The sequence below is a fragment of the Perca flavescens genome, chromosome 13, assembly GCF_004354835.1.
Source record: "Perca flavescens isolate YP-PL-M2 chromosome 13, PFLA_1.0, whole genome shotgun sequence".
Lineage (NCBI taxonomy): Eukaryota > Metazoa > Chordata > Actinopteri > Perciformes > Percidae > Perca > Perca flavescens.
In genome coordinates, this window is record NC_041343.1 from 15,727,070 (window position 1) to 15,751,615 (window position 24,546).

General features: G+C 37.7%; 1 protein-coding gene across 5 annotated transcripts in view; it reads left to right on the forward strand.

Annotated features, from left to right (window-relative positions):
* Nucleotides 1–23,055, forward strand: part of nrxn2a (neurexin 2a) — a 121,618-nt gene extending 98,563 nt beyond the window's left edge. For 4 of the 5 annotated variants that reach the window (XM_028594695.1, XM_028594696.1, XM_028594700.1 and 1 more), the window contains 6 exons: nucleotides 4,695–4,876; nucleotides 12,561–12,732; nucleotides 15,744–15,833; nucleotides 17,329–17,657; nucleotides 19,055–19,139; nucleotides 20,487–23,055. In XM_028594695.1, coding sequence (XP_028450496.1) covers nucleotides 4,695–4,876; nucleotides 12,561–12,732; nucleotides 15,744–15,833; nucleotides 17,329–17,657; nucleotides 19,055–19,139; nucleotides 20,487–21,289 — 1,661 coding nt within the window. In that variant the 3' untranslated portion in view covers nucleotides 21,290–23,055. The remainder of the gene's footprint in view (nucleotides 1–4,694; nucleotides 4,877–12,560; nucleotides 12,733–15,743; nucleotides 15,834–17,328; nucleotides 17,658–19,054; nucleotides 19,140–20,486) is intronic. The other variant, XM_028594697.1, reaches the window with a different exon arrangement.
* The last annotated feature ends 1,491 nt before the right edge of the window (nucleotides 23,056–24,546 follow it).

A 24,546-nucleotide genomic window follows, 5' to 3' on the forward strand; every position in this document is an offset into this window, starting at 1 on the left:
GACAACGTGACAGACAAAGCAACAAGACCAAAGTTAATATTGGAGTGGCTAGAACAGCTGCGTGTAAACGATGGAAAGAGCTAATTTCGGGTTCGGCCACCGTAGGAGGAAGGGCTAGAAAGTAATATTCAGTTGGTTGTCATATACAATTTCACCGCTAGATGGGAGAAATTCTTATACAATGTAGCTTTAATCAATCAGTTTTGATTTTCCAGTAGAGTGCCCTTGTTGAACTGGCTTTGCCTAATGCCTCCACAGCGACCCTTTTGTCATTTTTCCCTACTGGAGGCCGTTCAGAAATGTTTATGACTGTGAAAAACCTCGCCCATATATAACCATTGGTGCACTCAACTATAAACATCTCTGTACTCTACTAGTGTGGTTTACTATCTCCAGAAAATGTGATTAAATTGCTATAAGAGTATGAGTAATTTACTGTTCATTCCACTGCTGCTGTTTGTAACGTTACAGCTAATACTAGTGGCCATTTGAATGTCATGATTCTTTTCCAGCCTCTAAAATGTCATGATTAGTATGAGAGCTAATACTCTCTCACAAACTCAGGTCACATGAATTGTCCGATTCTCTACAACAGGAGGCTCAGTGGGCGCGTTTAAACCTTTTCACATCAGAACTGTTATGTGTAATGCAAATTATCACCAGCGTCTCAGTGTATTTTGCAAGTCCTATGAGCATGTTGCCTCGTCTCTGGCGTATTCAGCTGGCTGAGAGCACAAATGAAAAGGACATGATGTTTGAGTGGGTAGCATGCATCTTGGCACAAACAAAGAATCCATACTGTTGAATTTGTTGTATAGACATCTAGAAAGACACAACATCATGCTTGCTTTATAGAAATCTCTGAGCTGCATTTCCACCATCACAATGTCTATAAAAAGCAGATGAACCTATCATATCACCATATAATTCTGCTGCTCTCTGTAATATATTAAACCAACAAAAGAGCTTTAATATGCTTACAAGTGAATGTTTACAGTGAATATGCTAACGCACCACCTATATTATATTCATGAATAATGGCAAGCATCAAGAGTATAACAATGCCTGTGTACAATATAATTAATTATCAAGGTTTCCAGTGATATACAGCACACATTGCAGTTGAGAATCTCCAAGGGAGCCCCATTATTCGAGCACAGATGCAGTGTATGGCCATGAGAGCCGGGCAGAGCGCTCCCGTGAGATAGCAGAGAGAGAGAGAGAGATAGAGGAGAGCTGTGTCAAGGGAGAGAACTGTGATGTTTATGGTAATAATCTTAACAAGACTGATTTAGTGTCTGCTTTATTTGATGCAGGTCAGAGAGAAGAGCAGAGATAGCAGGAGACAGAAGATAGAGGCAGAAAGGTGTAATGAAATGCTTTTACATTATGTCTAATGCAGGAGTTACTGCTGTCTATAGACAGATGCTTCTGTGATTTCCTGCAGGTGTATTAGTATTCAATATTTTATGATGCACATTACAAGAGTATGTGTTACCTCCTATTCACCCTTTGACCTTTTCTTTGTGTGCTCATGTTCCTACAGCACTGCACAAAACACTACAGTTCCCATGTTCATTAGGTTGTTGTAGTGAGGTGTTTCCTTGACAACAGAAAACCTTTTTCTATACATTGGAAGAAATCATTTTCTAAGTTCTTAACGGTGTTACGAAAAAATAACATGTGCAATTCATGGTTTCACTTGTGCAAACCAAAAACACATGTAGCCTGTAGATAACTGGTAAACTCCGATATATCCGACTTGGCACTTACTAGCAAGGACATCCCTGAAATTCAATCAAATACAGATGCTTCACATCCACCGAAGACCGTCAATGTAATTAAACCCAAATTTAATTGTTATGGCGTAATATCGTCAATGCATAGTATTTTAATTCTCTTACGGCCAACTTTGTAATCATATAACCGTCTTGATGACGTGAACGCTCGCAAGTTGTTAATATGGTCATTTTTCCAACTCTACCATCATCCCATATCATGTAAGTACATTATCACATGTTAAATCATATGTAGTAGATTTTTTCACATGAGATGTCTTAGATTTCACATGTGAAATATCTGAAAATTTTTCTGTGTATGATATGATCAAATGTGAATTGGTGGTCCACATTTAACATGTTACAAATACATTCATGTGTGGTTTTTTGTAATCATTTTTGTAATTTTTTTTTTATGATAGCTTAGTTACGATCAAAATGATCCAGTTATATAATAGCGACATTTTACTCACTACATTGCAGAATGCAATGTGTGTAATGATCTACACCAGCTTTCAGGCATCTAAAATTGGGTACAAAAAGTTCACAAGGTTTGATTCTCCTGAGTATCCTATTTAAATTGATGTTTAAGGCTATATTGCATGGAGAAATTGGAAATGACACCTGATGTGAAATTGGGTCTCAAAATAAGGTGATTGACCACATTATGGCTTGCCTGATTTTTTGTTTGGTTTCACAAGAACAAACAAATCATGAAGGGTTGTACAGTGTAATGAAATGCAGTATAATAGCCTGTGTGAAGCTCAATGTTTGATTTTTGTTGTGATTGTTGTAGTGCAACATACATTATCAGCATAATAGTATTTAATGCATGGCTGTTTTAGTAGAATGTATTAGATTGTACATGGGTGCATGATGTTGTGTCCAAAAATCCATTTCAAATCCGTGTAAAAAGCGAAGAGGTCTATACTCAAGCGGAAAGAAAAGTGATTCATTGAGCAGAAATGAGGACAGACTAAGAGGCCAGAAGCAGATAACATTCACAGAAAGAAACCAATAAAACCACTCATTGAGACTCCTTGACGTAACTAATGTCACCGACTCACATTTGACTGCAAATCCCAGACATGAAACCTCAGTGAGAAAAATTTGGTTAGAAACAAACGCTTTCCTTTCAATTAAAGTCAAAGTCAGTACAAGGTGTTTTCAAGTCTTTGGATTAAGTGTTTAATGTTAAAAAGGCATCCATCCAGAAATTGCATCCTGTCAGTAACAAGCCTGTGTGGTGAGTGCCCATTATACTGAACAGAAGAATACTCAAGTCTTCATACATGGTTAAAATTGAGGCTACAATTTTGTCTCAAGTGTTTTTCTGTGCTTCACTTAAGACATTCAGGAATTGAAGAAAATCAGTTGTAAAAACAACATTTAGGTCTTAGGCAAGGCAAGGCAAGGCATAACATGTATTTGTGATGTATTAATAAAGGTACTGTATTTGTTGTTTCTCATGTAACATATTGACTACGCATCAATAGGAGCGTAATGTTTTCATCTGAGGACAGCAGTTTGTCTCTCTATTTGCAGCACAATAGCACCTGCAGTCCGAAGCCCTCGACACTGAGAAAGCTAACTTTGACTTAACTTAAACTTGCATGGACTGCATTAAATGGAATATAGCTCTGATTTTGTTGCTCTCACACAACACAAATGAAATCATATTGCTAATTCATATTTAATGAACAGTCTAAGGTGACGGAGAGGTTAGCAAGAAATCATATCACATCATGAAAAGGTGTCTAATTTACAAGCTGAGCAGCAAATGGATTTTAACACAAGCCTGCATGGTTTTTCACAGGGATTTCAGTGATTCCAGCAGGACTTGTAAATGAAGAATTAACACCAACTCATTCATCTCAAGAACTAGGATCCTTCTGAGTGCATATGAATAAATTGCATGATAAAAGTTATCATGCAAGTTGGAAGAATTTTAATCAGGTTTAGGTTGATGTTTTTTCACATTAATCATTTCCTTTTTCACATTTTATATTAAGCGAATTGGAAAGTAAAATCTTTAATTATTAGGAATCCCATGTACCTGGATGTTGCATGGATGATGTACCAGCAACAACGAAGGTCAAAAGGTCAAAACATGTAAACAAGTGTGGGCGCCCCCATAAATATAAAGCACATAAACAAAATAGCTTGATAGCGCTTAATTACTGCAGATGATGTTTGACGAAGAGGTGAAGCTAGAGGTGAAGTAGAGACCAGGCGATTGATAATTACACTAAATGATACATTTTTCATGTTAGGAAATAGTTACAATATATTATGAAATTTTAATTCACTGTCATTTATAGTGTCAAATCACAACAGGAGTTATCTCAGGACACTTTACAGATAGCGTAGGTCTAGACCACACTCTATCATGTACAAAGACCCAACAAGTCCCCCCAAGAGCAAGCATGTATTGATGCGTTTATGATGGTTAATGTGAAAACTGTTTAAAAAAAAAAGAATTATATAAATTTGAAAATCTGTATTTAATATGTCCCATCCTGTATTATGTGCTTAATTCTATGAAATCCTAAACTATGCCCTCATTTTTGGATGTCCACAGTGTCAGACCCAGCCTCAGTATTTGCAGTGAGAGCCATGTGGAATCACAATAAAACTGTTGTCATTTGGTTACATCTGTGAATGTAAAGCTTCATCATACAAGCAAATTAGGCTACTTAACTGTGATTTAAGAGTAAAGCAAACCCTTTTAATAAATCCTGGTTTCTCTCTGCCTCCTGCATTATTTTGACAAATGAAAGATAGTGTCTGTGCAGTGGGGAGCAGGGTTAGTTTGCTGTGGTGAGAGGACAAATCTAAATCTCATCTTCATATTGGCAATGGAACTGAAAAAATATACAGCAAATCTTTTTTCTCCTTCTGTCTTTTTTTCCCTAGCTGGGACCACGTACATCTTTGGGAAAGGGGGGGCTCTCATCACGTTCACCTGGGCCCCGAATGAGCGGCCGAGCACCCGAGCCGACCGGTTAGCCGTGGGCTTCAGCACTCAGCAGAAGGATGCCATCTTGGTGCGAGTGGAGAGCACCCATGGGCTCGGAGACTATCTTCAGCTGCACATAGTAAGTATGGGAAGCAGAGTTTGGGGCTTTAAGCATAAATGTCACTATTCACATGATCTTAGGCAATACTATAAATAGTTGTGCACATTCCTTTTCTGGTTTCCAAACCCAGAAATCAGGAAGCTTATATTTCCAAAATGTAACATAGACAATCAATGTAAGAATGACAGAGATTGCGCAGAGATTGTCAGATATGTTTAGCCTTTTATTTTAAGTTCAAAATCATGTTTTGAATATTTGAGGGCAGACATAATTACCTGTACAGCAAGTCACAAATTGAATAGCACTTATGGTCTTTCCTATTGTGCTATTGAATGTGTTACTCTGTGAACAGGGACACAAATAAACATTATATTTCTAATTATAAAAGCATGTAAAGCATGTGTAAAAAAAAAATATTTAGATTCAACTTTATTGTCATTGTGCAGAGTACAAGTACAAAGACAGGTGGAGCATAGGCAGGACAAGAAATATATTGCAGTGTTATAAGAGCAGAATACATATGGCTATGTAATATGAACAATGTATGAACAACATGTACAGATATGTGCAATGTAGCAGCAGTGGCATTATACTAATAGTAAGAATAATATAGATAGAGATATATGCAGTGTATTAACAGAATATATAATAAGAAAAACAGAATAAATATGGATATTCCGAATGAACCATATACAGATATGTACAGTATGTACAGCTATGTGCAGTGTGCTTAGTAGGTTAAATTGTCACCGGGATGCAGAGCTAGAGTTCAGTAGGGTGACAACCGCAGGAAAAAAGCTTCCTCTGAACCTCCTGGTTCGGGTGCGGAGAGTTCTGAGACGCCTCCCGGATGGGAGTGGGGTGAACAGGCTGTGGTTGGGGTGGGAACAGTCCTTGATGATGCTGCGCGCCTTACACAAGCATCACTTGCCCTGTATGGTCTTGATGGAGGGGAGTGAGGAACCGGTGATGCGTTGGGCAGTTTTCACCACCCTCTGCAGTGCTTTCCGGTCATGTGCAGAGCAGTTGCCATACCAAACTGTGACACAGTTGGTGAGGATGCTTTCGATGGTGCAGCAGTAGAAGTTCATTAGGATCTGAGGAGACAGGTGGACCTTCTTGAGTCTCCTCAGAAAGAAGAGACGCTGGCCTTCTTGATCAGGGTAGAGGTAAATACTTAGATCTTGTGAAAATCAGGACATTGTGAAGTGGGCAGCTAACTGGAGCAGTGGAAACTAGTCCACTCTGTCTGCAAACAAGATAACAAACTTCCAGATCATGTTCTACCATTGTCTACATAATGCATATCAGTGAGCAACATTATTATGAGCAATATTTTTCCAGTTTTTGGGCGTACGCAGCTGGTGACTAACACTGAAATCATTTTAATTTAATTCTTATTTTTTTTGTGGGAAAAGGAGCTCAAAATCAAAAAAAGATAAAAGATTTCTTCAGTTTTCATATTTAGATTGCTCTTATGCAATTTGGGTTAGTACAGCTGAAAGTATAGTGTCATACAAGTATTGTCAGTAGCAATAATGTAATTGTTGTAAATTAAAAGTGGTAGAAAAGACCGCAACAGTAAAAAGGATTTGGATAAAGTTGTTTTAACCAAAATGGGGGAAATATCATACTGTCTTCCTAGATATGTTGATAAAAGCACAAAAATACTTTCAGATATAGTACTGATGCTGCAATATTGATTAAATGAAATTTTAATCTCTTATTTTGAAGTTTTATCTTGAATGTGCCTTTATTCTAACTTGGCACAGCGTTTGTCACAGCTTGTGTGATTCACTGATTAATGGCGCCTGAGTCCAAACATTGAGATAAAATAGGAACAAATAAATTATTACCACAAGATAGAGATACAATAGAGCAGTAGATGATTCAGAGATGCTTTCTGGTGATAAACACGTGTGTCTGTCGGTGGAACCAAGTGACTCCTCAGCAGCTGCCAGCAACTGTGTCTTTCCTAAAGGGAAATCAGCCTTTTTAGCATGTAGCCACAGGACAGATGTGCCATGATGAAGACCACAGGGGAGATTTGTCAAACGTCTGTGTGTGGTGTAATAATTAAAATCACACCTGTTGTCAAAGTACAGGACCAAAATTGCAACTGGAGTTGGACTCTTATTAGCAGACACTTTGTTGTAAAGAAAGCTTCATAAACTCACAGATCCTGTCCTCAAAAGCAGAGCATTTTCTGCATATAATATTCCCAAGTTATTATTTCCAAACTGCACTGAACTGTTTTAACTATTTATAACCTCTTAATGGCGGAAGGAGGAGTATCTCCAAATGTATTTTTGGCAAATCTACTGAATGCATTTAAGGTATTAAATATATAAAACAAGCATGATTATCTTGCAATAGCTGAGCCCATGTACACAAATGAATCCCTGTGTTCATGCATTCACACACACAATCTGAGCAGATGGAATTGTAGCATAATTTAATCTGTGATATTAACAATAAAAAATAAAAAATAAGTTTGTATCTTCACATGAATATAACTGGTTTTGAAGTTAATCTGCATTTGTTCAAAAAGCAAGACTGTGTATTTTTTTCCCGTAACAACATGTATTTTCATAATCCTACCTCTCTTCTTTGGTGCACCCACAAATCAAGCAATGATATTGTTTTATTTACTCTGTTTTAATATAACTGCGAAGTGGTAGGGTCTGCAATCGGGAGCTAGAGTATGAGTGTTGTGGGTCACGCTGGATTACATCAGCCCTGGCCTTTTAGAAGTCTACCAGATAAACCCAATATTGCAGGATGAGGTTTCCATGGCCCCAGGCTAACCTGTTAAACCAAATTTCAGGGTTTGGATGGAAAAAGATATCTTATCCCCCTCGGACGGAAACAGAAATTTCACTTATCATTAATAGTGTCTTCCAATCCAATCCAGTACATATTTTGATATTAACTAATATTCTTGCATTCACTATTTCAAGTTGGTGTTTTATGATAGTTAACTGTGGCCTTCAAAAGAGGGAAGCTAAGGTAGTATAATATGGACACTGATATGAAAAAAATGTTCACGTATTTGTGCTTGGTTTAAGAATCTGGCTGCTGCATTTATCTAGACATGTTTGGTACAAATATCCTCCCCTGGATGTTTTCCTAACTGTCTCATTTAAATTGTATTTCCAGTTTAAGAAGTGTGAAACTGACCTTGCCAGCCTTGGACTGTTGCTAGTAAATGCAAAGGCTGCTGCCTGCATGCAAAGCCAGCTGAAAAGATTTTCTGCCAGTATCCGCCAAGCCCTTGCACCCTGACAGATTGCTTACTTTGACACCTTATTACTGATCGGTGGAGGGGAATCAAAAAGAGTTCAGATGGTGTTGAAGTCTTTTTTGGTTTCTCTACTAAGCTTCATTAAAGTCCCACCTTCTTGTTTTGTAGGGACCCAAATTGTCATTTCTTGTAGTTCATTTATGCATATAATTAATTCCACATTTTATCAGTCTAGAGCTGGGCAATATGGAAAAAATCTAACATCACGATATTGTTGACCATATACCTCGATATTGATATTGCAACGATAGTGTTGGGTTGACAGGTGGTTGCTTACAAAAAAATATTTACACAATGAGATTTTTTATAAATAATCATCATTAATTTGTATATAATAACTTAGTGGGTAAAGGCAAATAATAGAAAAGCTAGAACAGTCTGGTAAATTAAAAAAAATGACATCACTTTACTGTAATCCAGCCATTAAAACCAGGAAAGACAACCCTTGTGTCATATCACGATATTACGATATCCAAAACCTAAAACGATATCCAGTCTCATATCATGATATCAATATAATATCGATATATTGCCCAGCCCTATATCAGTCTGTTTTCTTCCTCTGCTTGCCCATTGAAGAAGAGGAAGACTGTGGAAACTAGGTGAAGACAGAGAGAAGTGGTACTCTGATCAAAATAACACTGGCCACAAGGGAGAGTTGAAAATAGTAAAGGAAACAAATGATATATGAGTTGTATGTGCTACAGGGATTTGGGGCTTTCAGATGAGGTGCCTGAGAACAAAATTCCCTTCTTATAATCTTCCTCGGATATCAAGCTTTCCATTCAAAACCACAATGTGAGGAATAATCACAGTGGAACTTTATTAAACAAGGTAAATCATGTAATAAAGGAGTTAAAACTCTTCCTTAATAAACTACCTTAACAGTCATAATAAATGTGGGCACCTTGTAACAAACAGAGCACTTTCATTGAGTTTGAAATGCTTTTGATTGATATGACTATTAGTGCAATCAAGATAAAACGTCACATTAGTCTAGCGCTAGATTGATCAATTAGAGATGACATTTTTAAGCTGGTAAATGTAGCATCTGATTGTCAGTGTTTATAATTCTTCATTAAAACGGCAAAAAAAAAAATCATCACGTCATATACAGAAGATTGCTGTGTTACAATGGCCCCATGGTTAATTGAAACTGGAACTTTGTGGATGAAACTCCACATAAACAAGCTTTAAAGACCAATTACTCTGTACAAAAGAAACAGACCATATTCACCAGAGAGTACATTAGAGAGGCTAACACTACTTTCAAATGGTCATGTTTTTAATGAGTGACTAAAAGCTAAAACAAAAACAGAGGATTAATTGTGCAAAATGATGACAATTAGAAAAAGCAATATTTCACAGCAGAGCTTCAAACTACAGTAGAAAGGATGATGAAGTTAATTAATAATACAGTAAGCTGATGAGGTTTTGGTGGACCTCAGTGATTCCTTAAGATTTGATTTCTTATGCATTTTTCGAATAGGGAAGTCTTTCTTAATAAATATTCTGCCTCACACTATGTGGAAACGCTTCACACAAAACTCATGAATCTGTATATTTCAGGAGGGCACTTTCATATTTCAAAGGCAGAGCTCAACCTGCCTTCTGTATGTGCTCCACATGCATTCATTTTGGGTTCCTCATTTCAAATGTATGATAGATAAATTAGATACAAGACTGCATGCTCTGCTTGCTAAATGTTATATCTATAACAGATTTGTAATTGCAATCAGAGTTTTTCCCCACAGCTGAAATAGATTTTACAGTAATAACTAGATATTTTTTAGATATAACTAACAGTTCAAAGGAAATAGACAACAGCTCACAATTTAGTGTGAGTTTTTTTTCATTATTTATAACAATCTGTCATTTTCATCCAGTAATCTGCTTTAAAAAGAAAGGAGTAGACGCTTGTTTTCCACTCAGAATTAAAAACATGTTTGTATTTATGAGGTTCCTTTTATGTTACAGTATGCTATGCTGAGTTTAATGAAGAGGGAATAGGAAAGATAAGAAGTCTCTGAATTCCCAATACTATAGATGCAAGCTACCAACTGCTTCTGAGGAGAATGCTCCAGTAAAGTAGAGAGTCGAGTAAACGTATCAAATGCAGAGAAAGACAATAGGCTGGTAACAAACTGAGACAGACAGATGTGCTTGTCTCCTTAAAAGAACCATGATCTATCCGCCCTGTGCTCGGTTTAAAAATGTATCAGGTCGCAGTGGTATTGCATCATAAAAGAATTGTCAATACCATAGAGCTTTTGGTTTTTCTTTTTCATCTCATTAAAATTGTATCCTTATAATAATAAATCATTTTCCCGAATATGAATTAGAGGAGGCTGCAACTGAATTTCGATCCCAAACTGAAAGCTCCGAAAGGAAACAGGGAATACTCCATTAGAGCTGATGCCAAAACAGCTAGGTGGGAGACTGCGTGGCTTTTCATGAGGATATGCCTGACTAGCTTTATACCCAAACACATGGGCATTAAGAAAAAAGTGACCTGGAAAGGCCGAGCTTTTGTTTACTAAAACTGGGCTACAGCAGTGTTGCTTTGCCAGCTGTCAAAAGGTGCTTTGGGGCTGTTTGGTAATCATGCTGTAAGACTGAGTAAGCAAAACAGAAGCAACTCTTTTGTTGAAGAGTGTGCTGGCCCTGGAAACGTTAATTGTTGTCCAGAGTATATGGGTTGATTTTGACTTGAGGCCACACTACCCTGTACTCATCAGTTTGCTTCCTGGGAAGAGTGATTAAATCATAGACAAACTAATTGCTCAGCATCTGCAGGATATAAGTAAGCAATGAATGCAATAGAGATTTCTTAAAGAAAATGTAAGAAATATTAAATGTAAATAAAAAGGTGATAATATGGTTTCTTAACATTAATTAATAAAATGTGACTCAGGAGTCTCCCATCTTGCTGATTGCCACTAACCTACAGTAACACTGACTTTAATTAACTCACAGTTTCATAGTGAGTTACTGTGAGTGGATAGACATTTGTCATAGAGGGGTTTTATCTTTTTTTTGATTTGTGTGAATTTGATTATCCAGCTTCATGCACCATAAATCAGTCGCACATTGCCTCCTCCTAGGTTCATGACAACTTTCAAGTGATTACAGAATTCAGAAAGACAATCCAAAGAGCCATCCACCTGCTGCTAACCTTCAATATGAAGATGAGATAGAGCTCCTTTATATGAAATAGGTTGAAAGTTGATTTCTCATGCTTAAAACTTATATTATTAATTGGACGTTCAAGGTCTCTGAGGACACTTCACACTTCTAACACCAACTGTGTCAGTATGAATAATTATTTTAAATTCAAAAGGTTTCCAGAAGGATTTTACATATGATTAGGGGATGAGAGCAAAACTCTGAGACAGGTTTTACATCCCACAATAGCAGCCGCCATCAAGGAAAGAAAAGAAGTATTTCTGTCTACATATTTGAACTTCTGGTCTTTCAGTGAGTAATGCCATACTTAAAGAATGAGAGAAAGAGAACAATCAGTTATATTAATGTGTGTAATATGTCAAGAAATGTGTGGACGGTTCTGAAAGAAAAGCCAGGGAATCCAAATGTAATGCAAAGACCTTTGTGCAAGACCCACTGTGGTAAATATTTATGTCTATAGGGCCAATAAATATTGTGCACACCGGGTGCCATGCTGGACCAGCAGTCTTCAGGATTTCATTTCAATAAAACACTATACCAGCCAATTTTACTGTTTACTTCCTCTCCTCTTTCTGCTTGAAGGTGTGATATAGTGCAGCTGTGAGAGGAGAGGTTGTTTAAATAAAAACCTGCAGACTCGTGGCCCTTGATACTACACAGCTGAGTGAGGGAAGCTACACAGCCTGAAAGTCACTTATTATTAATACTGTGTATAGTAATGAGGTTTTATTTATGTGCACAACATGCTATTGTGCATGTGAGACATACTCTACAACAGGCACTCATTGCATAACCGTTTGACTGCCTGTAAAATGAGTACCAATGAATTTGCTTTCTCGACCTGGTACTGTTGCACCTAACCTTCAGGCTGACAAAGGGTATTCTGTGTCAAACTGTAATGACTGACGAGCCACATTGTAGGTTTTTATGTTATTTGTATTTTACAAAGGTTATTCCTTTCTAACAGTTTGTAGATAGTCAGCAGAGTTGAAGTGTAATGTTGTGCTCCTACTGCTGCAAATCCATGTGCTGTTTTTCATGATATATCCACACATTAGCACCTTGGAGCACCCTAAAGAAAGAACTAAACATACTGTCCATGTCACAAAAGATACGCTGTACCACTTAGATTAGATTTCTGTCTGAAAACTAATAGTCTGCACATTTTTAATAATTATGTTAATGACATTTTTTTTCATTTGTAATCTGCAGGATCAAGGAAAAATTGGTGTCATCTTCAATGTGGGGACAGATGACATCGCCATTGATGAGCCTGCTGTCATGGTAAATGACGACAAATACCATGTAGTACGCTTCACACGCAGCGGTGGCAACGCCACTCTTCAGGTGGACAACCATCCAGTCATTGAGCGTTATCCACCAGGTAAGACTGATGGACAAACTGTGTGGTTATACGATACATAGATAAATGGCATGGAGCATCTGGATTAGCGAGAGAGGATTGCATGTCTGCCTATCAAACATAAATCCTTGAATGAGTACTTACGAAATGTACTGTTTGAAAAAAACTGATTGGCAATTTACCCCGTGGCTCATTTTAATTCAGCTTTCCCGTCTAGTTATTTCATCGCTCTACAAGCTATCTATTAAGTTGCCACATACATATAACTGGATATGCCATAATGCATAAACAATATAATGATCTGAAATTGATAGATTTGCCTCAAGCTGCCTTGCTATGTATATCTAGCAATGAAAGGATGTTCATCAGCAGCTGTACTTTTTGCAGACAGTTTGGTAGACAGGTGGGTAAGGATGTAGCCGATGTGGAAAAGATCTTAATTTACAGTAAATTAAAGCAGCATCTTCCCTCTAAAATTGGCTTTTCATGAGGATATGCATGTGGCCCAAACGGCATTTTGTACAGTAGATGTTTCTGGAAGATGTAATACAGTATCTGTGTTCCAAGCACAATATAAGTCTAAAATAAGTTGTTGTCAATCTACCAGCCTTTGGTCTAGGTTGAACGGTGAATATGTGGCTAGTAATTCAGCTGATAAATTCTTGTTGACATTAACAATTTTGTAGTGAAAGTGCTTCCATTTACATTCATCTGTCCACTGGTGTACACTAAGCTGGCCTTTCCATGATATCTGTTTTACATAAGCAGATTGATGGATTTGGCTGAATGTTTACTGTATTATATCTGTTAAAGGGCTTAGACCAAAAAAACACAAGTCATATATGAGTTTTACATTTCAATGTTGTCTTTGGTGTCCAGGTAATTGTTAGATGCCAATACGTAAAATACTGTACATATATACATAATATATACAAGGATTAAAGTGTTATCTTATTTCAGGTGTGATCATGTCCTAAGCAACATATGAAATTATCAATTCCATATTTGGAAATTATATTGGTACATTTTCTTTTGGCTTAAAGCTTTTGGAAAATTTGAATACATTAATGGCATTGCATATTAAATGTTGACTAGATCTGCATAGGCACAAAGGCAAACAAACCAAATTAATGCATCTTGCACACACAGATTTTTACTGTCCAAGAGGTGTAAAGCTCACCAACCTTTGTACACTCATACCTAATATACACATACACCAAAAAACTCCACATACATAATGTGATCATAACCAGCTGTGCTTTAACCTGCTCTGAACCAATCAACCAATTAACCTTATTTAGAACAGGTGCACCAGCTGGCATAGCGGTAGGAAACCAAGTCCCCCCTCCAGCTAGTGCTCAAAGCACACATACACCTGCCACTGTTGTACATAAATAAAAAATTGTGTAATGGTGATGGCCAAGAGTGTTGTGTATACACTCTATGTCAGCTTCCACTCAGTAATCAGTGGTTTTTTTTTAAACATTTCCAATGGTAAATGACTAAATCGCATAGCAGCAATCATACAACAAGGGTACTTTTGCTGAAATGGGAGTGTATATCGCATAGTTGAGTAAAGGAGACAAAGCTGATTTTTTTTTGGCTTTAAATGGGCATCAAACATATAGTATACAACATCTTCTAACATTTGTGTGAAGCAAAAACACAAGGTCACTGCCTGCAGCTCTCCAAAGGCTCAATGAATGCTTCACTTATTTTAAAACCTGCTTTATATTAAAGCTTACAGTAAAAACATTGTCTAGGTTAGCTTTACTTTAATTGTCATGCACCGTCATGTACTGTGCCTGCTTTTCCATGTTGTGCTGTAATCCTAATCCTTTATTTATTTATTGTCCAACAACATGGTTGACTTTAAGCTGCTATGTATTCCCTTAATCATTTGTATCTGTTTATTTACATTTTTATTCAAAAGATGTGGGTTAAACATGTTTTCAGATAACCTGTTCTTAATCTCTAAACTCTACATTAAACAAGGCACCCGACACAGTAATAGTAATTCATAAATAGTGTCAACAAGAATTTACGAGTCAAGTGAGGACCATGTGGCTAATGATCAACAGCTCTTCAGTGCTAGATCAGTATAATACTGAATGAAAAGTATTTATGGCCCTTATTAACTGGGCAATTTATACTGTCAAAGTTTGTGTCAAACAGTATATTTCATGCAGTATTTTACATTCCATTAATTACTCTTCTGTTTTGCTTGAGAGTTGAAGTCCTGCCCCACTTGAGAGCAGCTTTGGTCCTATTAGCCCTGATTCCACAATGTAGTTTTGCATAAATAAATAGAATTCATAGATCTTTCCCAAAAATGAGTTATTGGGGTTAGAGCTAAATGTTTATCCCCTACTGGACTTGTTAATAAAGTCTGAAAATATTGTATGAAGGCATATTTCTTTTTAGAATTCAACAACTACAGCTCCCATGAGTTTTTTTATATAGACATGCTGTCAATATCTCATGGGAGCTGCAGTAAAATATAATGTATATCACGCAGTATATTATAAAAAATACATTGTGGAACAAAAGTGGGGTGAGACTTTGGCCCTTTATACTGCTGTTCTTTATGCTGCTGTAACTACAGAATGTGTATCACTGTCTAAATGCATCAACTGTTTTCCTGATTGTCTTTGTTGAAGTGGCTGATTTTCTTAATGCTTTCTCATGTTTACCTGAATTAACCTTTTTTATTTAATACAGTACATAAAATAATCTTACATTTGACTGTTATTGGTATTTACTTTAGATTATGCTTTTCTTAATAAATAGCTAAATAACTCTAACTAGCGTAGCACATTATAAATAGCCTAAACATTAATCTAATTAGCTTTAACACTGTTACTCGTAATAACTAGATAACACTAAGTAAAGCCCAAGTTTCTTTTAACTCACAGCTGGGTTAAAATTGATAACTTGTTAAACCTGTTAGCTATTATAACACTGTTTCTAACCATGTGATCTTTCAACTTGCAGACTTTAACCTTTAATCTGTCTCTCCAAATTCTTTGAAGGACACTATGATAATGAACGACTGGCTATTGCCAGACAAAGAATCCCATACAGACTTGGTCGGGTAGTTGACGAGTGGCTACTCGATAAAGGTAAAAATTAATTGATTAATTAATTAATCCTTGAAATAACTACTAAATAACCTTTCCCCATGAGAGGTGTAGTGCCAGAAGACAAGGGTGACAAGGATCAAGTTGCCCAGATGTATACATCCATTTTAATTGGGCTTTCTATTGGCTATGAATTTCGATTTGAAGTGGAATTCAAAATAAGTGTCAAAGCGAAGGGGTATAGCCTACTTGGCATTTATTTTTTGTCATCCTTACATCTTGTGGAAAAACTGCACCTTAACAACGATTTTAAACCGATTAACTAAAAACACATAACCCTTGTCTAACCCTCTATCGTCCCTCTTAACCACTGTGTGTAATTAGATACTGTGTGTAATTATTCTACAAAAAATCATTAAATGCTGTGTACCAGTGACACTAACATGTGACGTAAGTTGGCCAGGTCTCTTTCCTCCTAAACTGAACATTTTAAAATATATCTCCTGGATGTGATCCCTCCAAATTAATTTATTTTCCCTTTCTTTTACCCTGCAACCTTGTATTGCCATACCTTGTACAACAATGTCAGTAACCACATCAGCTTCCCAAGCGTAAGTTGTTTTGCTGCGATAAAACAGCCCTCACATGCTGTTAAAGTAGATCACTGTTTGCAGCCAATAACTTTGCTAATAAGTATTCAGTGTACAGAAATCGGCCTATTACTGTACTGCAGTCCATCTCCTTTGATTTAGCGCTGCTTCACTGAGGCTGCTGACAGTGGTGCTGTTAGATATCATTGCCCCTTTCAGGAGGTGAAACAATTGGACTAGAGGGAGCCTAGAGCAGAGCATGTACCAATGGCCTACAGGCTGATGAAGTTAGTGAAGGGTGGGACATTTTTATAATACACCCATCACTTCAAGAAGCAGTCAAAAGATTTGCATCCTTGCACCATCTGTTCTTGAGTTAAGAGATAAATATATATCCTGGACAAACATCTGCTCTTTTTTCCCAACTGATGAATAAAAATAAAACACTCTCTGGTCAGTCTCTGTTGTCTTAAATGAATGTATTTATTAAAGTACTGGTACCAGTAAACATACTCTTTTTAATTAACAGAATAATTTACAGTGATTCAGCAATATAACATATATACATTTCAGTCATTTTCTACCACACCTACAGGCAGTTCACTAACAACAGTGATAATTCAAAATGACTTCCTCTGTTCTATAAAAACACTTAGACTAAATAGGCACCTAAACATATAACCCTCCTCTGATGGTTGTAACCTGCATGTATAATGTCTAAATCTAAATCACAGACTTGCTGCTAACTAACCTTCCCCTTTTAAAGTTAACATCTAATTGAGTTTTAAATAAATTACTAAGTATTAATGTTATATATAATCACTAAAGCCCACCTGGTTCAAATGATGTTACTGTGCAAGCTCTGCCGTATGACTTCTGTATGTCTGCTCCACTATTCTCTCCCCTTTTCCACCTCTTTCTCTCTCTATGTCTCTGTCTAACTTCAGGGAGACAGTTGACCATCTTTAACAGCCAGGCAGCCATTAAAATTGGCGGTCATGACAAGAATCGGCCCTTCCAGGGTCAGATATCAGGGCTCTACTACAATGGTCTTCAGGTGCTCAAACTGGCAGCAGAAAATGATCCCAGCGTGCAGGTGGAGGGAAACCTGCGTCTTGTCGGGGACTCGCTCTCTGTGTTGACCACCGACACCACCTCTGCCACCCCGCTGGCAGTGTCTGATATGTCTACCACAATCATGGAAACCACCACCACCATGGCTACCACCACCACCCGCAGGCAGCGGTCACCCAGCTTAAGAGAGAGCATTTCAAAGGTCAGAGAGAGTTTTTAATTTAATTTTCCTCTCTACACATGTAATGGCCCTTAACTTTGGAAAAAGAAAATCTAATTCCTTCTTTAAAATTGAAAAGTTTTTATTTAAAGTAAAATATCAAAAATCCTTAAATTGGCTTTTTTTCTGATTTTAAAGTCATTCAGATTTGAACAGCGGAGTCTCAGAGGAAGATGAACTATGTGTGTATTGTGCAGGTGTTGAATTGAACATGAACAATCATCAGAAGGAAAGTTCTTCTGTTTTTTTTAATCAAGACAGAAGTTGCTGTTAAAGCTTAAAATAAAAACACACCATGTGCTAGTCTCAAGCAACAATTACCTCTTTAGAAATGCATATGATCATCACTGCACACTCAAAGGATTCTGTTACAATGAAATCATTATTAAAATCTGTTTTTCCTTATTGTCAAATGCATTATGCATAAATGCTATATGCGATAATTATTAGAATAAAATGCTACACAAAGCCATTAAATATTTGTGTGCATGTCATTTTACAACAGGTTTGATCCTATGTATCTGATCTTGAATTCATCACATAATTCTCTGTATTTCCATGTGTGCTAGGATAATAATAACATAATAAAACATTCATGATACAATATATTTTTGAACTAGCACAGCTATGATAAAAAAAAGGTTTTAGTGAACACAGTTGAATTTCACACATTGAGCAGTCACAGCTTCTAGACTGGTGAACATACCAACCACTATTTCAAATGATTTGATTCTAATCCAAATGCTGCAAACCTGCCAAATTGAAAGGGTTTCAGCAGTTGTACTTGGAGTCCTGACGTTTTCAAAGACGAATCCCCTTCCTCTCCTATTAAAAATACAGAGTGCTTTTTTTCATTACATTTTTCTCTTGTCCAGTTTCCCTGAAATTGCCTTCTCTGTATTTTCAATTTATCCAAGTAATCCATTTGTGAACCATTTATTCCCTGCTCTGCTCAGGTATTTTGAGTCCACTGTGCACACTAACATCCAGTTTAGACATATTCACTGATTTAGCATATAATAATTATTTTTTTCAATATTTCTATAAAGGAATTGTACAAAGACCAAATTATAGAGAATTAAATAAAACATATAAAACATTTTTCCTACTGAGAATTTACCCTCCACCAGCAGTACTTTGTTCGTTCGTAAACACATGAAGTTGGCCACAGGGGTGAAAGATAAAAAGCAGCTGCATATGGGCACATTTTGGATTTGTAGTCTTACTTGTGTTGCTCCAAGCAAAAACACAAAAGTGGTACAGTGCTGCATACTGCAGTTTTTCCTTAAATAGGGCAGTCAGCCAGCAAAAAAATGTAGATAATGGGAATGTGTTGTATATTTGTTGAAAACAACAACTTTTCTTCATTTTCCTTTTAGCCGCAGAACTCTGATGATATTTTGGTGGCATCAGCCGAGTGTCCAAGTGATGATGAGGACCTGGAAGAGTGTGAACCAGGAACAGGTGGGTCAGCCATGGTGAAAAAAAGAAATGGGAGTACAGCTCTCATCCAACAAGATTGTAGAAAAAACACACTGACTTCAGGCAGCCATCGTTATTTTTTAAAATTTTCTATTCTCCCTCTTCAGTTTCTGTAGCTGTCATTTACTCAGGGGCTTGATGAATGTTGTTAAGTTAATAAATGACTATGTTAAGTCACTGACATGCCGAATGAGGTAACACAATGGTGATTAAGCCTGATGAAAGCCCTTGCATTTGCAGTATTACAAACTAAGTGTGTCTGTGTGTGTGTGTGTGGGGGCGACATACCTTTGTCTTTGTCAACACTATAGGTGTTGACAAAGACAACGAAACAGAGATCTTCGAGATTGTAACCTAAAGTCATGTCTGTAATTCACCAAATTGGACAAAGAAAATTTTTATGAAGAGTACTCCATACATTAAGAGTGGAACACAGTAGACAGTAAATCAGGCTTGTGACAGGAACAAGCTGTGGAACTTAGGAAGGAGTCTGCCCTTATTATGGGTGCCTCAATTATTAATATGACCTTATCAAAATTGTTTGTTGTTGACTGGCCCTGCAAAGTGTGACTCGAATAATGATGGAAGAGAACCTAGCAGCCATGAAAAAAAAGCACAGAATCAAATGTCAACGCATGGCGTATACTATATATATATATATATATATATATATATATATATATATATATATATATATATATATATATATATACACATACATAGAGCTAAATATAGGGGTTAAGTTGGTGAGTAATCTATATCCAAATAGTGATTAAATATATACGGGACACACTGGTTGCTTTCAGTAAGCCACAATATTCCATGTGTGATTCCTTCATTAAATAAACTGTCTGTGATTTCTCTTGTCACCCCTTAAACCCTGCATACTGCATGGCGATTTAATTTACTGTTCTTTTGTCTTTTATATGCTCTTCATTCAGCTGCCGCCTTTCATGGGTCATCTTGTATGTTTATGTCTACATGTGAGCTCTTTAATGTTCTTGCTGTATTGTACTTTGTATTATGTTTTCATAATATTACACAATCGAAATCTGCACACCCAAACATTGACTCCATATAAGAATCGAGAACTGCATACGTCGTTCAAGGATGGTGGTTTTGATTTGTTTTTCTCTTCATGTGCGTATCTGTATTACAGAAGTTAGCATAATATGTGTGAATATTATCATTTTAGTTTAATTTCTCAGTAATATTCTACATAATAAACAGATTGTGCCTTTATTTTAATGAGTGCAACTTTTCAACCCGAATTAAAATTGTAATCCCGTTCTAATATAGGATCCCCTACCTTTTCTGTTTCCTTTCTAGGAGGTGAATTAGTGTTGCCTATTATAACAGTGGATTCCCTTGAGTCCCCATCCATCGCCACCCGTTACCCCGTCATCCCTCCTCCCCCTACCCTCTTATCCCCACTTGAAACCACCAAAGAGTCCCTGATACTCCCTCCTCACCCTTCCTGCCCCCCGGACCAGGAGGGCTGTGGTGACCCTGTGGAGGTCTCAGCCTTCGGCTCTGGGGAGATGACGGAATCAGATGACGAGGACTTTTACAATAATAACTCCCCAATGGTCACTGACAGGACAGTCCTTCCTCCACCTCCCACCGCTGGTGAGGGTGGAGTCCAGAAACCCCGCCCCCTACCTCCTTATGTTCCCACCACCAACCCTGACCAGCTCCACATCCCCGCAGGCAAAATGAACACCCGTGACCAGGTGCTTCTGCCCCCTGCTCCTCCATCCTCCCGAAACACACCAGGACTAACGTACCCCCCCAATTTTCCCCATGTGCCCACAGCCAACCCCACAGCCTCTGATGAAAAGAGCCAACCCGGTGCCGTGGAGGTGATCAGGGAGTCCAGTAGCACCACAGGGATGGTGGTTGGTATTGTGGCTGCTGCTGCTCTCTGCATTCTTATCCTCCTCTATGCCATGTACAAGTACCGCAACCGGGACGAGGGCTCCTACCAGACAGACCAGAGCCACAATTTTCCCAACAATTCCACTGTGGAGGGCAACGGAGCAGTGGTCAAAGACAAAAGCACAGGAACGGCCTCTGTGGCCAAGGCAATCACAAAAGGCAAAAAGAACAAAGACAAAGAATATTACGTCTGAGAACGGAGAAAGAGAGAAGTGTGGACCGAAACAAGAGGATAAGAGAGGATGCTGTTTGTTTTGCTCCCAGATTTTGTCAGGTCGACCATCAGAGAAATTTCACAGGCCACAAAAAGCAACTGTACACAAAGCAATGCTTGCTTTCAACAGTTGCATTTTTCTCAAAAGTCAAGGTTGCCCAGCTCCTAATAGTAATAAAATCCTCATCTACAGTACAAGATCGGACTCATTCTCTGGGTCACAATATGCACCCAGTCTGCATTCACCAATTATTTGTTAGTGTATCATTTTTTATGTTTTCAACAAGCTTGGAAGAGGCATTCTCACTTTTGGCTTTGTATATAGCATGGTACAGTAAAGAAAGTGCTGAGAACATCCAGACAGATTTGCCTAAATGTTTCTTTGTACTTCTTTGTAATGCACTATCTCAAGTCTCAATGTCCCCATTATGATATATGAGGCAGGACCAGCCAGATATTTAATTTTTATGGTAGATGAGCAGAGAGCACACCAGTAGTTCTGACTAGACTCGAAATGAAAGCCCTTATATTTGGATAACACATCATCTCTGCAGCCTCCATGTTATGTTATGTGGTTTTCAAACTCCCCAGTCACTCTGCCCCCATCCACAAGATATGGTATTACAGTATGTTGCCGGTGCAGTATCGTAAATAAGGCATGATATTTAGCTCTCCTGGAAAAAAAGACAGCATTATTAAATCACCCACAATACTCCAGCCAGTCAACCTTATAGTATGATGGATCAGAAACATTATTTATGTGAGATGTCACAGTCAGTTTTTCATGCCATTCCAAGTAGGGATAATTGTGAACAGTCAGTCTACACCAGTGAAGGTATTTCTCTGTAAACATTGCTTGTATGTACATATAGAGGTTAGCAGATTGAAAAAGCATTGTGTATGCAGGGGAACAGGCATAAAGAAGATTAAACGTCTGAGATGCTCTGCCCCCCTCACACAATATCATGACAACATTAAAAGCGCTGCCGCCCCACCTTCAAACGAATTTGGGGGAACACAGACTCACATTTGAGAATGTTTTTCTTCATGGAAAGGGAGAAGCAACCTGCCTCACCAGAGGCTGGCTCACTCTTGATTTCATCCTTTCTCAAAACTGTCATGGGATCATTCAAAAGGCACACTGAAAATGTAAACATATCTATGAGACATACAGTAGATATTCCTTGTAAAGCAGCCAAACATGTATTGTTTTTTCTATCAGTTACTAAAAGACTATTCTATGAGATGAATAATTGAAGGTTTGTGAATTGTATTGATATTTCTCTGATATTTCGATGTATCTTGTTACCACTCCTCTTAACACGTTACATTTTAGATTGCCTTTTATTTAAATCCAGACAAAAGCACACTCCTCGAATAGCCGCAAAAATCTTTTGTTTTTGCATTATTTACAGTTCAGATTATTCAGAGAAAACACAAGGATGGAACAAACAAATGTTTGGTTTTGTTGCATTGTGCATTTTATATGTGCTGAATCTGTTACTCAATGGATCTGATAATATAAAGCCATTTTCTCTGTTGAGTTATGTCTACATTTACTTTTTCATGCTCTGTGATTTCCTGTTTCCTTTTATGAAAGTGCCATTCAACATGAGCTGCTCAGCGCTCAAAAAATATTCCATTCCTCACTCATTGCTATTGTATAGTGTTCATGTGAAATGGATCTTAATATGTGTACAGAACGTGGATAAATATGAAAATACACTTGATTATATACTTTGTACACACCTGTGTTGTGTGTTGCTTTTTGTAAATTCACAAAGGATAGACAGAAAGGATATAGTTTTAAGGTCAGTGGAATCCAGAGTGGACTGGCATGAATAAGGATTTTAGGTAACAATAATGTTTTGAATCAGGTATGTTTCTAATGTCAATGTAATGTACTAATCTATCCAGCAGTGATTATGCTTTGGCAATTTTTTTGGATGAAAGAAAAGCAATGATGTAATTTTACAAAGGTCACACTTTGCTAACAAGATGTTAATATGTTTAACATGAGGAAACTGCGTTTCACATAAATTGCAGGTCATGATGTGTTTTAAAAATGTGTCTTACACTTGAGTTTCATCATCACCTCTCTCTCTCTCTCTCTCTCTCTCTTCTTCCTCACTCGAGCACTATGTAGTTCTGGTGCGTTAGTGATGCCTGGTTGTCCATTATTTATTATAAAAGGAAATGTTTTAAGTGTTTTCTCTGCACCTTACACTACCTGCTGCTGTCCAGTTCAAGTATATATATTTATAAAATTATTTCAGTGAGGCTTTCTTGGACACAGGAAGCTTAAAAAACTAAATATCAAGTAATCTCAATCCCGGTTAGGGCCACTGGGGATTCACACCACACTTGAGTAACTCAGCCTGGGCTTGGAAAATGTTCAACAGTGACGTAGTTTGAAAGACTAGCGCAGCGCCTGTTGGGCATGGGCTGATTGCTTGGCCTGTGGTATTGCTGCTTGTAGAATTCATCACAACCAAATTGTACTACAAAATTACTTACAGAAGGACCCCAAACCACTTCATATGCAACTCCCCTGTATACCCTACTACTAACTTACAGATTTACCTGATGAACGCTGCAGATTCTGAATGTAATCACAAAATATCACAATGAAAATGTGGAGTAATCAGACATTATCATGGACTCATGGCAGTGCGCTATACCACCCGGCCCGTTATGAGAGCTAAACAGCACAAATCTGCGTTAATCAACCACCAGAACCGGACTCTGTGCGTGTGTGTGTGTGTGTGTGTGTGTGTGTGTGTGTGTGTGTGTGGTTACCTTCCCACCAAACACGCCCCCAAACACGGACAACGATGTGACTCAAAAACAGTGTCTGGTAGCCTGCCTATAAGTGACATCATGCTCTGTCTGCCACGTGTCTGTATCTGGTTGTGCTTTGCATGTGTGGGATTCTGAAAATTTAAATTCGGGAATTGTCATTTGTTTATTCAAAGTCAAAGACAGTCCAAAGTAGTGCTACTTTGCACATATTTGTGGGTCTGAGGTGTATGTCACACTTTAGCTGCCAAAGCGTCGCTGCTTTCTTCGACCCTCTCTGTCTCTGGTCCTGCGTTGTGCTCAGTCAGTGTGTAGTGTGAGAGGGGGAGTGGCCAGCGGCTAGAGTGGCAAAAGCCAATGTGTGCTTCTTTTACTGATAGATATTTAACGATATTGTTTGCATTTCTAATCCAAACAACATCAAACTTGGCACCGCAC